General features: G+C 35.2%; 1 protein-coding gene across 1 annotated transcript in view; it reads left to right on the top strand.

Annotated features, from left to right (window-relative positions):
- The window catches only part of atp2a2b (ATPase sarcoplasmic/endoplasmic reticulum Ca2+ transporting 2b), a 52,892-nt gene extending 37,849 nt beyond the window's left edge, over window positions 1-15,043 (top strand). The window contains exons 11-20 of the mRNA XM_056445758.1: window positions 711-842; window positions 1,004-1,123; window positions 2,595-2,813; window positions 3,449-3,784; window positions 6,999-7,219; window positions 8,415-8,617; window positions 10,765-10,850; window positions 10,933-11,066; window positions 11,227-11,344; window positions 13,337-15,043. Coding sequence (XP_056301733.1) covers window positions 711-842; window positions 1,004-1,123; window positions 2,595-2,813; window positions 3,449-3,784; window positions 6,999-7,219; window positions 8,415-8,617; window positions 10,765-10,850; window positions 10,933-11,066; window positions 11,227-11,344; window positions 13,337-13,606 — 1,839 coding nt within the window. The 3' untranslated portion in view covers window positions 13,607-15,043. The remainder of the gene's footprint in view (window positions 1-710; window positions 843-1,003; window positions 1,124-2,594; window positions 2,814-3,448; window positions 3,785-6,998; window positions 7,220-8,414; window positions 8,618-10,764; window positions 10,851-10,932; window positions 11,067-11,226; window positions 11,345-13,336) is intronic.
- The last annotated feature ends 1,358 nt before the right edge of the window (window positions 15,044-16,401 follow it).

Here is a 16,401-nt window from a genome sequence, read left to right as displayed (position 1 = left end):
AGTTGAAAGTTTACGGCGAGATTTCAATAATTATACTGTGCTGCTTAAAAAAACTGATCGAAAAAAAAAAGAAAGAAATTCTTAATTTAAAAATCTTGACAAATTTAAAAACTAGGACAAATAATGCATTCTATCAATACTTCAGAAACCACATTTAAATATTACCAGTATTGAATTCAACTAATTGTGTTAAAGATGTATTTGAACTTGACATTAAAATGGTAGGTGAAATGTTATGTACAGGAAGGACTTTCATGGCGCTATGTATGCTGGGGTATGAATTACAAAGGTGCTCGATTTAAATTTATCAATTATTTAAAAAGTCCTTGAATTTGGTGTCCATGAAATAGTTGGTAACCTGGTTGTCAGACCTTGATAGAATATAACAAACATTAACCTTTTACTTAAACTTTTACCTTATAAGTCCAGCAAGTCAGAAATTGTATTAATATTTTCCCCCAAAGCTTTATGAATGTGTGCATATTATTATTATTATTATTATTATTATTATTTTTATTAATCTTGCGATGAAAAACGCTATAGATGATGGTATGAAAAAATCAAACACATAATATTGGTCATCAGCAATAACATGGAAATAATTGTTGGCCTGTCAGCATCAGCCAGAATATTAAGAGCCATTCATAGAGCAAGTGTGTTTTCCAAACAGCAGTTGTGTAGTGTTCCTAAAGTGTTTCTGTCTATGTCAGACCAAAGGTGTGTATGAGAAGGTGGGAGAAGCTACAGAAACCGCCCTCACATGTCTGGTGGAGAAAATGAACGTGTTCGACACCGAGCTGAAGGGTCTTTCCAAGGTCGAGAGGGCGAATGCTTGCAACTCAGTAAGTCACACACATTTCCAACCGCAGATTTTAAGTTTGTTGCAAAAGCAGTGGGTTGTGTGGTTGAGGAAGCCCACGTTATTGCTGTTTTTGGTGTTCAGTGTAATGACAGCTTTTAATCTGAGTAATTGGTTGAAACCTGTCTCTTTTGTTTTTCTCAGGTCATCAAGCAGCTGATGAAGAAAGAATTCACTCTGGAGTTTTCCAGAGACAGAAAGTCCATGTCTGTTTACTGCACACCCAACAAAGCTCGCTCCTCCATTGGCAAGATGTTTGTTAAGGTAACGCCACGCTTTTCATGGAGACTCTCAGAGATTCATTTATATATTACTGGTCAAAATTTGAGGATTAGTAAGATTTTTGGTAACACTTTAGTTTAAGTTAGTAACAATTCTCACTTTAAACTGCTAGTTTATTACCTGCCTATTGAGATAGTAACTGTTTATTAGTACTTACAAAGTATGATCTTATTCTACATCCCTAATCCTAACCAATACCTAAACCAAACCACTACCTTACTATCTATTAATAAGTAGCTAGCTAGTAGTTTGAGCTAAAATTAAATTCATCTTTTTATAGCACTTTTTACATTGTAGATTTAGTCAAAGCAGCTTAACAAAGATAAAGAATAGAGAATAAAAAGCCATAATTTTTTCAAATTGCTGATTAAAAACTACTAAGTTTTTTAAAAGAAGTATTAATTTGCTAGGTAAAAACTGTAAAATTGTGCAATTTTATTAATTTAAATCACAGGAATAAATTCAGCTGTAAACCTCATTCAATAGGAACATTTTGCTAATATTTTACAATGTTTTTCAGTTTTAGTTGTTTTTATTATTAAAACAGTCCAATAAATGCACACTCGGTGAGCAGAACAGCTCATTTAAAAAAAATAAAACATTTAAAACTTACTGATTCTAAAGTTTTCTGTGCTTCAACTAGCATGGTTTGTTGTTTTAAATGTGTTGTGGTGCTACAAACCACACGTAGCTTATTTAGGGCAGTTGTAATCGAAAGGTTGCACGTTCGATTCCCAGTCCTGGCAGAATGGAAGATGGGGGGTGGTGAGTGAACCACACTAAACCACACACATGGCATAAAAAGTGTGTATAAAATGGCATTTTAAAACAAAAACGAATCTATCAGGTAACGTGTCACAACGTCAGTACACTGCTTCAATATTTCGCTTTCATGCCTGTACTTAGTAATTTTAGCGAAAACCTCAGATACTGTTGGATGGTACATGTTGGTTGTGCACCTTTTTTACCAACCAAGTTTGTTGATGCCATGATAACGACACTGTCTCGCTGAAAAAGTGATTGACAGGTGGTAATTTGTGTGTAACTTCTTTTTATTTATTTATGATTTGGTTATGGGTAAAACAAAGACCCTGTGGATCAGGTAGTTGAAATGGTAGGCTACAGATAATTAATTTATTATGAATTAATTAATTATTCATAAATGACTAATTCACTGCCACGTACGACAACAATGCCATCGTCCATCGCAGTGTTTCATATTAGACATTGTACGATGTTAACATCGCCCAACCCCAAAAACGCCTAACCCCTAATTTCTCCCTGCATGCTGAAAGCAATAGCTACCCACTGCTCCATGTGTATACTCACTGTGTGTGTGTGTGTGTGTGTGTCTGTGTCAGGGATGGGTCAAAAGCACAGGACCAATTTCAAGTGTGGCCAATCATACATACTTGACAATACTCAGTTCACTTAATCTAATGTCTGTGTTCAGGGGGCTCCAGAGGGAGTGATTGACAGATGCACACACATCCGTGTAGGAGGAAATAAAGTCCCAATGACGCCAGGAATTAAGGAGAAGATAATGTCTGTGATTCGAGAGTATGGCACTGGACGAGACACACTGCGCTGTTTGGCTCTGGCTACCCGCGACAATCCCTTGAGCAAAGAGAGCCTGGTGCTGGAGGACTCCACCCGATTCGTTGAGTATGAGGTGAGAGGAGCTTTTTTGTGTTATTACTTTTGCAGTGGTCAACTATTTTTAAATTAGTACATATTTATTTTATTATAATGTAAATGATTTATATTAAACCTATAGAAAAAATTAGTAGACCATTTAAATGTTTTTTAATTTACTATTTATGTTGAGTAACACATAATAAAACATAATAACTTTTAGAGCATTTTTACAAAAGCTGTCATTTTTATATTCATTCTTAGACAAAATATCAATATCAACTTCAGAAGAGAATTTATTATTAAGAAATCATTGTTTGGCAGAATAATTATTTAAAATCAGTAGATACACATATTTGTTGTTCTAACCAATTGTCATTTATAATAAACACTCCAAATTAGAGAATTTTTGCAGTTTTATTTATATGGAATAAATCCAAATCTTTATAGAATATCAACAAACCTTGATAGCATTAAACTTTATTACTTAAACCAGTAAAACAGAATTTTTAAGTGGTCTTAATTCTTACCACAGCATGTATTGTTGTGAATATATTTTCTAGTTAAGTTATAATTTCTAGTTATGTATTTATTTGTTTACATTTTTGTTCTTATATTTGAATCCGCTACATAACTTTCACATAATTGTACATTCTCTTTCTTTTCCTAAAGACGGACCTGACTTTCGTGGGCTGCGTTGGCATGTTGGATCCGCCCAGAGCAGAGGTCGCAGCTTCCATCAAACTCTGTCGTCAAGCAGGAATCCGAGTCATTATGATCACCGGTGACAACAAGGGCACAGCTGTCGCCATCTGCAGGCGCATCGGCATCTTCGGAGAGAACGACGATGTTTCCCGCATGGCTTACACTGGCCGAGAGTTTGACGATCTGTCTGCTGCTGCCCAGCGTGAGGCGGTGCTCACTGCCCGCTGCTTTGCCCGTGTCGAGCCGTCCCACAAATCCAAGATCGTGGAGTTCCTGCAGTCCTTTGATGAAATCACTGCCATGGTAAAATAGAGACTTACTTTTGACATTTTAACATTTTGTTGGATGATTTCATGGATACAGTTAGAGTTGGTATGTCATAAAAGTAAAGGATAAACCATAAAAAAAAATTTCAACTTCCATTTATGGCAAAGCTGAAATTTTAGTATTTTGTTTACAGTAGGGTTTGAATGACTTTCTATTTTTGGAAGTCGACTTTTATGTTATCAAAGTCAAGTCGACGCCGGCTAGTCGCTGGTGACGTCATCAAAAAAAAGATGCAAATGTTTTGCAACATCCCACAATTTACGATTTATTTTCAGGAAATAAACACACATGCCGTTTGACAGCTCATAACACATTGCAAAAACAATGCAACATTACCAATGGCTAGGGCCAGACGTAATCTGCGGACGTTTTTTGCCATTTCTGCGGATAATTTTGGTAAAAATCTGCAGATTTCTGTGCAATTATTATATGGGAGTATCATAACTAAAAACTTAATATGTGAAATAAAAAATTTTCTTTTTAACTTTTATTTGATGTTTAAAATGCAAATTCAATTAGATTCACTTTATTTGGTAAACAAAGCAAGTCTCTCATATAATATCTCCACTAAAAGACAGAAAATATTACTTTACAAACTGCATTGTACATAAATGAGATGAACATTTTCATATTAGTCAATAATAATACTGAAATTAATAAAAAAAACTGAATAAATATAGATTTACACACATATACTCAAGTAAATAAACAGAATTAACGATGTGCTAAAAATCTGCGGAATTCTGCACGCGCAAGATTCCGTGTGGGCTTACCAATGGCTAATTTTAGTGTAAAACAAATGTAGTCGTCAACACTTTCATTTCGTTAATGATGCAACATTAGCACTCGGGCTAATTTCACTTCTATATAAATGCAGTCAGCACATTGATCACTGCATGTTCTAGTAAGAATGTAATATATTTTAGTGCAGAACTAATGCATAGGTCGTCAGCACACAGATTCATGTGAAGTTATTTCAAAACAAAATAGTCCACAAAGGACAAAGGCTAGGCTTTAATGATAAGCTAGTTACACTGTCAGAGACATGCTCAGACGCACATTTTACCGCTATGAGGATGCACGCTAGAAAGCTGCTCAAAATCCTGCTCAAGTTGGGGGTTTTCACAGTTATCGTGCTCATCGTGGTTATCAGAGGTCTCCTCACTGCACATCTTCACTGTGTTCACCTGGGATGATGTTTACACATGCTATAAAGTCTGCCACACCTCCGGTGGCTGTGCACCTCACGGTTTGTGCGCTCTTCACGGTTCATTCACAAAATATGTCACAGTATCTTAGCTTCGCAGAGGACAACAGTCAATCACATGACTTTTCCATCATTGCATAAACATGATTGGCTATCATCTGCTCTACGGTATTTGCATGGAGCGCCCTAACTGCCATTTGTTTTACGATTTACAGTTCAGTCTAAGCTCACGTGAATCTTTGACACTGTCATAAAAAATAACATTTAAAAAAACTACTTTAAATAATCTAAGGTCAGTTTCATTCAGTGAACCCCCTTTGTGTGGAACGCTGTCATGTAGTTCAGGTCAAACTATGTGATATGCGCAACGCGACTAGTCGACGTCAATCAAAAAGTGCCGCGACAGAGCATTAAAGTCGACTAGTCGTGCAGCCCCTAGTTTACAGCAGGTTTCATTGTCACATAATCATTTATAAATCACAATAACATGTTTTTTAGGTTGTGCTTTTTATATCAATGTTAAAAACTATAGTGCTTAAGGTTATTTTAAATGTTTTAATTGATTGAGTGTTTTTTAAGCTTTGCTGAAAGCAACATTTCTCTACCAATACAAAAGTTCACTAACCACACACTTTTCTCTTTTTTTGGTAAACTTTCATAAGTACAATCATACAGTTTCAAGTTACACTTGGTCCTTAGTATGCAATTTTAAATGAACTTATAATATACAGATGCGTTCAATTACCAGGTGTATTAACTTTTACATTTGTATTCAAATTTTTACCACAAATGTTTCAATGGTAGTTTTACATTTTTATAAATAAATATAATGATACATTGAAAAAAAATAGCTCACCCAGAAATTAAAAAGCATCCCATAATTGACTCACCCTTGAGTCATCTTCAGTGTGAATATCTTTATTTTTTCAGACAAATACAGTCAGACTTTTATTAAATTATACAATAAATTGAACAAAAATAAAATGTTTTAAACCATATGAAATTAAACTTTTTTTTCCAGAAATTCCTTTTTATTTTATTCACTTATGAAACTAAACCACTGAAGAACATACAAGTAATTCACCACTATTATCACTGGCTTATGAATGGCAACACCTATAGATGGAGTAGTATGAATCACTTTAATGAGGGATGAATGTGCTTTTAAAAGCATGTGCACCATTCACTGCCATTAAAAAGCTAGAAATGAAATTATTTAAACTAACTGTTTGTCTGAAAGAAGAAAGTCATATTGACCTTATTCTGCAATGCAGAAGTGCACTCATTTTTGCGATTGTTTAAGAACAGGGGTTTCAAACTCAGATCCTGGAGGGCCACAGCCCTACACAGTTTAGTTCGAGCCCTAATTAAACACACTTACCTGCAGGTTTTAAACAAACCTGAAGGATTTAATTAGTTTGATCCGGGGTGTTTAATTTGGGTTGGAACTAAACTGAGTTTGACACCTATGTTTTAGAACTTCCGATTCAGCTGCCTATGGGGGAAATGACTACAAATAATAATTTGCAAAAAACTGTCAAACTACTTGCTCTACAAACAATTGTGTTCATGACTATACATAAAAATAAGTATAATATAGTAAGAAAAATCAATTTGCATCATCACACAGCGCAACAAGCTGTTTTTAACGTCTAAAAATCAGTACAAGTGAATGAGACTTGAAGTCTTGAGCCATAAAGTCCAATGGCTGTGCCCGCTCGCACCTGAAGTATAAGGTCAATAAATTAGAGGATATTTTTCATTTGTGGGTCAACCATTATATTGGTTATTGATATATATATATATATATATATATATATATATATATATATATATATATATATATATATATATATATATATATATATATATATATATATATATATATATATATATATATATATATATATATATATATATATATATATATATATATATATATAGTATTGATATAGACTCCTGATGGTGTGTTCATTCCTTCAGACTGGCGATGGTGTGAACGATGCTCCTGCTCTTAAAAAGGCTGAGATTGGCATTGCTATGGGCTCGGGCACTGCGGTGGCCAAGACTGCTTCTGAAATGGTGCTCGCTGATGATAACTTTTCTACCATCGTGGCTGCTGTGGAAGAGGGTCGTGCTATTTACAACAACATGAAACAGTTCATCCGCTACCTCATCTCCTCAAATGTCGGCGAGGTGGTCTGGTAAGGATCCTAACCTTTTGTTAACATTTTAGGAGTTTGATCTTTGTTCTTTTTACTGGCAGATCAACATTAAACCTTTGTCTTGATTTTAAAATGTCAAAAAAAAGGCTCTTGGGTTTGGTTTTAGTTAGGTAAAAATATTTACACTGCAATGAAATATTTGTGGAAAGGATCTATCTATCAATCTATCTATCATTCGTTTTTTCTTTCTTTCTTTGTCTATCGTTCTATTGTTTCTTTCTATCGATCATTCGTTCTATAATTTGTTTGGTCTATCGTTCGTTCGTTCGTTCATCTATCTATCTATCTATCTATCTATCTATCTATCTATCTATCTATCGATCGATCGATCGTTCGTTCGTTCGTTCGTTCGTTCGTTCGTTCGTTCATTCTTTCATTCTATCTATAGTTCATTTGTTCTTTCATTCTATCTATTGTTCGTTCATTCTATATTTAGGTCATTCATTCGTTCTATATAGTTAGTTTCTTTTGTTCGTTCGTTCATCTATCTTTTGTTTGTTCTATCTGTCGTTCATTTGTTCTATCATTCGTTTGGTCGTTCTATCTATTGTTAGTTCGTACGTTCGTCTGTCTGTCTGTCTGTCTATCCATTCTATCTATTTCTGTCTGTCTGTCTATCTGTTCTGTCTGTCTATTTGTCTATGTATCTGTCCATCCATCCATCCATCCATCGTTCTTTCGTTCTATCTAATTGTATTAGTGTAATCTTACTATGTTAGCGTAATTGTATTATTCTAATGTAAATCTTTCTTTTTTTTTTCTCTCTTTTTTTTTCTTAAATTATTTACATTTTTCCAAAAAAAACAACAAAACAAAACAACAAAACAAAACACAAGAACAACGATAAAATTATTCCATAAATTAATTGAATTTTCTTAATAATTTTGATAATTACATTATTCTGTACAGTAGTGGTATATTTCTGTTATAGTTTAAGTAAACTAAACTTCAATATACAACATATTTAACTGTGTAATGGATCTGAGCAAGTGTAATTTCCTTTGAATCTTGTTTCGCCACAATCTAATCCCCATCCCAAAAGCGATACTATATAAATGACAACACGCTGAAATTTATGCCTTGAGCAAACTCCGATTGCTGCCAACGTCTTTTTGACACTGTTCCAGGTTTTATCTAATCGCTGAACTCGCACAATGTGTTTTCTCTTTGGCAGTATTTTCTTAACGGCGGCTCTGGGCTTCCCCGAGGCTCTGATTCCAGTTCAGCTGCTGTGGGTGAATCTGGTGACCGACGGCTTGCCAGCCACTGCACTGGGCTTCAATCCACCCGACCTGGACATCATGAGCAAACCCCCTCGTAATGCCAGAGAGCCATTAATCTCCGGCTGGCTCTTCTTCAGATACCTTGCTATTGGCTGTAAGCGCACAAACCTTTTTGTTTGTTTAATATAAATGACTTTGTTTACTACATACTCTACATGTCAGACGTTTGGCATCAATCTATCTGACTATACATGTTTTTAAAAGAAGTCTATTCTGACGCACCAAGCAAAATAGAGTAAAACTGTCAAATAATAAAGTATTATTACATTTTAAAATAACAATTTTCTTACTGAATGTAGTTCAATATTTAATACTGAACTTTAATAATACTACACAAGTAAATCAGCATATTATTATGTTTCCTCAAGGATCGTGATATTGATAATGATTGAAAATTCTGCTTTCAATTACAGGAATAAGTGTCATTTTAAATACATTCAAGAAATTTATAATAATAATAATAATAAAATGTTAATAGTATTTCCACATTTATAGTTTTTACTGTATTTTTATATTAAAAAAACATTTTAAAAACATTATTAAAATCCTATTGATCCCAAACTTTTGATTGTCAGTTTTTTTTGCATGTATTATTATTGCTTTACAATGATAATATATATATATTTTTATTGTTTTACACTAGTTTGCATTGTTTATTAGAGCTGCACAATATTGGAAAAAAACTGACATTGCAATATTTTACTTTTGAACAATATATATTACGATATTGAGTATAATTTCAGAATCGGAATCAGTTTTATTGCCAAGTGTGCTTCTTACACACAAGGAATTTGTTTTGGCTACAGAAGCTTCCAGTGTACATAAAGTGACAAGTGACAACACAAAAAAATGAAAAAAGCTGATAAACATTAAACAGAGATGCAGTTAGTCAAAAAAATCTGGACGTTGAATTGTATGTTCAGATTTGTTATAAATATACAGGTTATAAGGTGCTGTGTATAAATGCGAATGGAGTAAGTATTGCACGTTTATTGCACAGTAGGGGAATATTTAACTGTTCATAAGGTAGACAGCCTGAGAAAAGAAACTATTCCTGTGTCTGGCTGTTTTTGTGCTTGGTGCTCTGTAGCGCCGACCAGACGCTAACAGTTTGAACAGGTAGTGTGCTGGGTGTGAGGGGTCCAGAGTGATTTTGCGAGCTCTTTTACTCACTCTGGAAGATTGTAGAAAGGGTAGTGCCAGTGATTCATTCAGCAGTCCGGACTATTCGCTGTAGTCTACGGAGGTCTGTTTTGGCAGCTGAACCGAACCAGACGGGGATTATAGTGCAGAAGATAGATTGGATGACAGCTGAGTAGAACTATACAAGCAGCTCCTGTGGCAGGTTGAACTTCCTCAGCTGACGAAGGAAGTACAGTCTCTGCTGGGCTTTCTTCACAATAGAGTCTGTGTGAATGTCCCACTTCAGATCCTGAGAGATGGTGATGCCCAGGAACCTGAATGACTCTACTGCAGCCACAGTGCTGTTCATGATGGTGAGTGGGGGAAGTGCAGACGGGTTTCTCCTAAAGTCCACTATCAGCTCCACTGATTTGAGCTTGTTCAGCTCCAGGTTGTTGTATCTGCACCATAACGCCAGCCGCTCCACCTCCTGTCTGTATGCAGACTCGTCACCATTCCGGGGGATGCTCATAACAGTAGTGTCGTCCGCAAACTTAAGGAGCTTGATGGTGAACGCATCCCTGGGGAGCACCAGTGCTGATGGTGCGGCTGTCGGATGTGATTTTGCCCATTCTGACTAGCTGCTGTCTATCTGTCAGAAAGCTGGTGATCCATTGACAGACAGAGCTAGGAACAGAGAGCTGGGTCAGTTTGTACTCGAGCAGTGATGGGACGATGGTGTAAAGGGAGAACTGAAGTTATTCAGATGAAATGAATAATAGGTCTATTTGAAAAGAATGGATCATTTTTGATTTTGGATCTACATAAAATATAATAAACCAATCAAAAACATTGAGAAATATTACTGTTGAAGTATTTAGTACTTAATCTTTCTTTTGGTAACCTTATTATTAAACGTTGCAAAGACTCCACAAATGTTTTCAAATTCTGCTCCATAATAATACCAATTCAACATTGCATGACTTGCGATGTGACTATTGCATATGCGCACATTACTATATCAATATATTCTGCAGCACTATTATTTCTTGACTCTCCGCAATCTTTTCTGGCATAAGAACGTGAGATTTGACACATGCTCTTGCTTTCACCCTGCAGGTTATGTGGGTGCTGCTACTGTAGGTGCTGCTGCGTGGTGGTTCATTGCTGCTGAAGATGGGCCCAGAGTCACCTTTTATCAACTGGTAGGAAACATTCCTTAAATGTTGAAGCACACTTTTCTTAAATGGATGTAGTCTAATGTCTTTAATTCACTTATCTCTGCAGAGCCACTTCCTTCAATGTGCACCAGATAACCCAGAGTTTGAGGGCCTGCAATGTGAAATCTTTGGGTCTCCTTATCCCATGACCATGGCTTTGTCTGTACTGGTCACCATAGAGATGTGCAACGCCCTCAACAGGTCTGAATCTGAAATTTTGAACAGATGTGGACTGCATGCATTGATTCTGAGATTTTTTTTAATGATCACTATATATTTTACACCAAATTTACACTTGTTTTTAGCTGTCCACTGTAAATCTCATCTCTCATAATGGTATCTTCCTGATGTCCTGTTATAGTGTTTCGGAGAACCAGTCTCTGCTTCACATGCCCCCATGGGAGAATGTGTGGCTGTTAGGAGCCATCTGCCTCTCCATGTCCCTCCACTTCCTCATCCTTTATGTGGAGCCCCTGCCGGTAAGATCAATTTTCATCAATATGATCACTTTTTTCTGTGTCTTTTGAGAATCTGTCATTTAATTGAATTGTAAAAAGTTTTATTTAAAATTAAAATGTATTTACTTGGTGTATAAATAATTTTCTTTTTTTTTTTTCACACTGTGCCGAATAGTTTGTAAATATTGTGCTTAAACCACTCTTTTAATCAAGGGTAAAGGATATAATTTAGAAATCGATTTTCAGAACTTAGTTTTTAACAGCAGATGGCGCTGTATGCTTTACAAACATTCATACTCTGCTTGAATCCAATTCCTTACAACTACCCCTTGAACCTAATGTAATCATTAATAAAATTAGCAAAGGTTTAAGAGAATTACAAGCTGTGAGATGTGTTTACAATAATCTCATGACAAAAGCCGATATACATCACTCATCCTAATGCACAATTCCTCATGATTATTTGAGTGTGATTAAAAACTAGCCTAGAGCACCATCTGCTGTTAAAAAAACAGCCCCCAATCAATTCAAGAGAGAAGAGCAATGCATTATGAAAATCTCAGAATTTAATTTTCTCTAACAAATTTTCACCACAGCTCAAAACAGCTCATTTTATGATATTAAAAATTAAGTTGTTTCATGATTTTCTATACGAGTTCAGTTTTGTTGGTAAACAATCACCTTTTGTTGAGATTACACACACATATACACACACACATATATATATATATATATATATATATATATATATATATATATATTATATATATATATATATTATATATTATATATATATATATTATATATATATATATATATATTATATATATATATATATATATATATATATAAATATATATATATATATATATATATATATATATATATATATATATATTATATATATATATATATATATATATATATATATATATATATATATATATATATATATTATATATATATATATATATATATATATATATATTATATATATATATATTATATATATTATATATACACATACACGCTGTATATTTTGGCTCTAAAGACTGGTTTATACTTCTGATCAGCGTGACCCATGGTGCCTGCCTTGTACGTAGTCGTGCATTTATACTTCTGCACTTCTAAAACGTTAGCTGGCAGTTGGCTTTTATGTTCCTCTGTGTCGAGTTTCTTTGTGGGTGTTTTGTTTTTTCTGAACGCTACCTTAATGTACAAGTGGCTCAAACTCGCTCATTCATAGACGGGAACTGGTGGACGTGCAACAACATTAATCATAAGGTAAACACAAAAGTTTCCATCTGGAGCTTCTTCAAGGGATTCCACACTTGTAACCATAACCCACACTCCTCACAGCTACCAAGCAGACCAATCACAGAGCTTGCACTACACGTCGTTGTGACCTGTAGTTACATTATTTTGAGAGGTGCGCGTCAGCCACGGCGAGGGCTATGTGACCACGCGAAGGCTATGCGACCACACGAAGGCTGCGCCGGACCATACGCGTGTGTTTGGCGCAGAAATATAAATCAGCCTTCAGGTTTAATCTTCTTTGACATTTGCTAACAGTATAATGCATTTTGAACGTTTTCCGTTTAAGAAATTTGCTGTGCTTACGTTGCATTTTATGTTCAATTTGTTTAAAAGTAAAGGGAAGAAGGATCTGGTCATTCATGGTAATATGTTTATAGTCCAAAAAGTCCATTCTAGAAAAAAAACTGGAGCATCCTCATGTTTTTGACAACTGCTGTCATCACTAGAGCTTCACTATGAGCTTTCATGTCACATGTTGCTTTAGGCCTGTTAATGATAATGATGTCACAAATATGCAAATGAGTACATTAACCCAGGGTTAAACGCTAGAGTTTGAATGAACTACAGATCAATTAATACCCATGTGAAACATGAAGCAGGATAACCCAAGACTTGTTATCCTGGGGTTAATAATAACCCAGGGTTAAGAATTTAACAAAGGTAATAGTGACTGTATGCCGTCTTTCTCCTCTACAGATGATCTTCCAGATCACTCCGCTCAACGTGACCCAGTGGCTTATGGTGTTAAAGATTTCCCTGCCTGTCATCTTGCTGGACGAAGTGCTCAAGTTTGCGGCCAGAAATTACCTGGACAAGCCCAAAGACCTGGACAATCCCAAGGGCAAGGCCTGCTCGTTCAGTGCCTGCACAGAGGGCATCTCCTGGCCTTTCGTTGCTCTCGCACTCCCTATGGTGTTGTGGATCTACAGCACTGACACTAACGTGGCCGAACTGTTCTGGTCTTGACTGAAATGAGTGTAGATACTGTGTATGTGCGTCTGTGTGTGTGGTCGTGCGTAAAAAGTGTGCCTCCGCAACAGCGAATGTGTACGAGAAAGACGGGATTAACACAAAAATAACCATAATATAGAATATAACTTTTTTTTTTTAAATGTCCATTCGAGAAGACTAGAAGTCTTCAAGTATTAATGAACCATTAAGATTTATTCTTTTTGGACTTGCTTGGTTTCGGTCTTTTGTTTTTTAATTAATAATTTGTTTAATTATCAATTATGGTAACATTCACTCGTTTCCCCCATATCATGTGTTCAAATGGCTGAATGGAGACAAAAGCTTGTGTACAGACATTTAACACTATTTTATGCAGTCGTTCATGTTATTATTTGTTCATTTTGCTAGCAGAGAAGAGTGGGTGGGAAAGAAAGAGAACAAGACAGAACTGTTTACTAATGTTTACCTTTGTGTCTTCTGCGTGAACACCGCTCGGAGCCAACGGACAAACATGGTGTTGCAAAACAGCATGGGAAAGAGCGCGGGACTGAATGTTTGAATGCTTCACGGTCAAATCGTCAGATGAAAGCTGCATGATCTGTATTTTGCATGCATGTTGTGTGGGTTTTTCACTTTTGATTTGTACCTGTGTGTCTTTCCTGTAATAACTTCCATTCTTACAGTGATGCGTTTAGTTTCCACTATTACCTGACACTTTTGATTAGTAAAGCCAGTTTTTTCTGCAGTAGGCAGAGTTACAGCTACCTCAGGACTGTCAGATTAGACTCTCTCTGGTTGCTTCTCCCCACCACTTAGCTTTACACTGCTTGTACACATTACTGCATGAGGTGTGCCTCTGTTTGATAAGCAAAACATAGATTCTTTTGGCCCTGAATAATGTTTTTTTAATTAGTTTTTGGTTGTTTTTCCATTGTATTTTATAAATGAACTTGCATTAACTTAATTTAGGGATTTTCTTTCGTTTTAGGGTGGGAGGGGTTGCATAAAAATATGTAAATGTTGCCGTTTAATGGGTTAAGGTCAGAGACGAAGGAGTAGAAGATTTAATTAACAAGCAAAGGTTTAGGTGTTGCATTCAAAACGTGAATTTTACAATGCAAAACCAAAATGTTTCATGCTACCTTTTTTTTCTACTTAAAAAAAAAATACACTCATGAACCATTTGAATTAAAAAATGTGTGTCTTCATTTTATGATGAGCTGGTCTGTTCCTGCAATGCAGCATGGCAAGTTTTAGGAGCAAATATACTTGAATCAATGAAATTAAATGTACAGAGATTTAGTTACATAGCTGAGCACAATTGTGATTGACAGCTGGGACTCCTGTTCGGCCCTGATTAAAGCGGCCTGTATATTTGTACACAGCACATCTATACAAGAATGGTACAACTATGTTTATTTCTGTTCAGTAAATAGAGCTTTCTGGTTTTTAGTTGTCCATTACATCACACTAATTCTTGCTTGCTGAAATGAATGCATGTCCCTGGCTATGCCCTTGGTGTGGAATTCTCAGTATTTTATCTAACAATCATTCATGTTAATGTAGCTTATAGTGGACCTTCATTTAAATGTGTCCCTGATATTGACGTTTCTCCAACGATATCCCGAAGCCTCAAGTTTTCTGACAATGGACCAACCTTGCTAAACATGTATATCTGCTAAAATTCCTACTTTACACATGGCCATATCAGCTTGAGTACATTCCACTGCTATATTCAACTGCAATATATGCTGTTTTTAAGATATATATATATATATATATATATATATATATATATATATATATATATATATATATACAAGACTTGATGGTTAACTTTTTAAGTGTGATTGTTTCCTTTACCGCATCTATTTTTAATCTCGTGTTTGAATGAACTGAATAGACTTCATTGATATTTTTTATTAGAACGGTCCGTACACTGTGGTCTGACTTGCTCAGGAATTGAACTTGGATGTTGGCATAAACCAGACTCAAATGGAAACACTATTGCCATTAGAAATGTTGCTTTTTTAAGTGGAAGTTGCCTTGGTATCAACAAACCCCAGTTATTTACACCTTTTTCATGTTTATATGCTAAATATTTATTTGATGGTGCACTTTAGAGTTTCCATTTCATTCAAAAACATTCTTTTTTTATTATTGGCTCAGTAAAATCTGCTTGTGTTGGGAAACCTCAGGCTTCTGTGTTGTGCATGTATGTTTTGAGTGGCTTCATTTAGCTGAATATCAGAACCTGCATGTTGAATGTGCAGTTCGGGGAAAAATAGCCACCATTGCACTGCCGGATGACATGTGAAAGTGGGATCAATAACATAGATTTAATAATAATAATAATGAAAATATGACAGAAATGAGAATGAGTGTGTATGGTAGCAAGCAACATCATCAGTCTTCTACCCTGCATGCTAATGCCTACCATTGCCTAATGCTGATGCAAGGAGAGTTTTATCCTGTGTAAATTGTCATAGTTTTATATACATGTATTATATAGTATAATGCATGCCTTCAGTTGTAATTAGCCAAATAATTTGATCTATATTTATATAGCAACTTGCTGTGTACATTGCTGCTAAATCATGGTATGATATGATTAAACACGTCATTTTACAAATAAACTCCAGTTAATTTTACCAGTGGTTTTTGTCTCTTCGTATATGTCTTTGTTAGAAAGTCATTTAATAATGGTCACTTCATATTACTTTGAAGAATAAATCAATAATAACAGTTACCTGAATCAGTGCCTGAAGAAAATACTCCTGCGTCTTGTTCTTGATTCTAAAACAAACAAA

Source organism: Danio aesculapii, chromosome 21 (assembly GCF_903798145.1).
Source record: "Danio aesculapii chromosome 21, fDanAes4.1, whole genome shotgun sequence".
In the NCBI taxonomy this organism is placed as follows: Eukaryota; Metazoa; Chordata; class Actinopteri; order Cypriniformes; family Danionidae; genus Danio; species Danio aesculapii.
The sequence above is the reverse complement of the archived record's forward strand: the minus strand, read 5'-3'. Positions and strand labels throughout refer to the sequence as shown.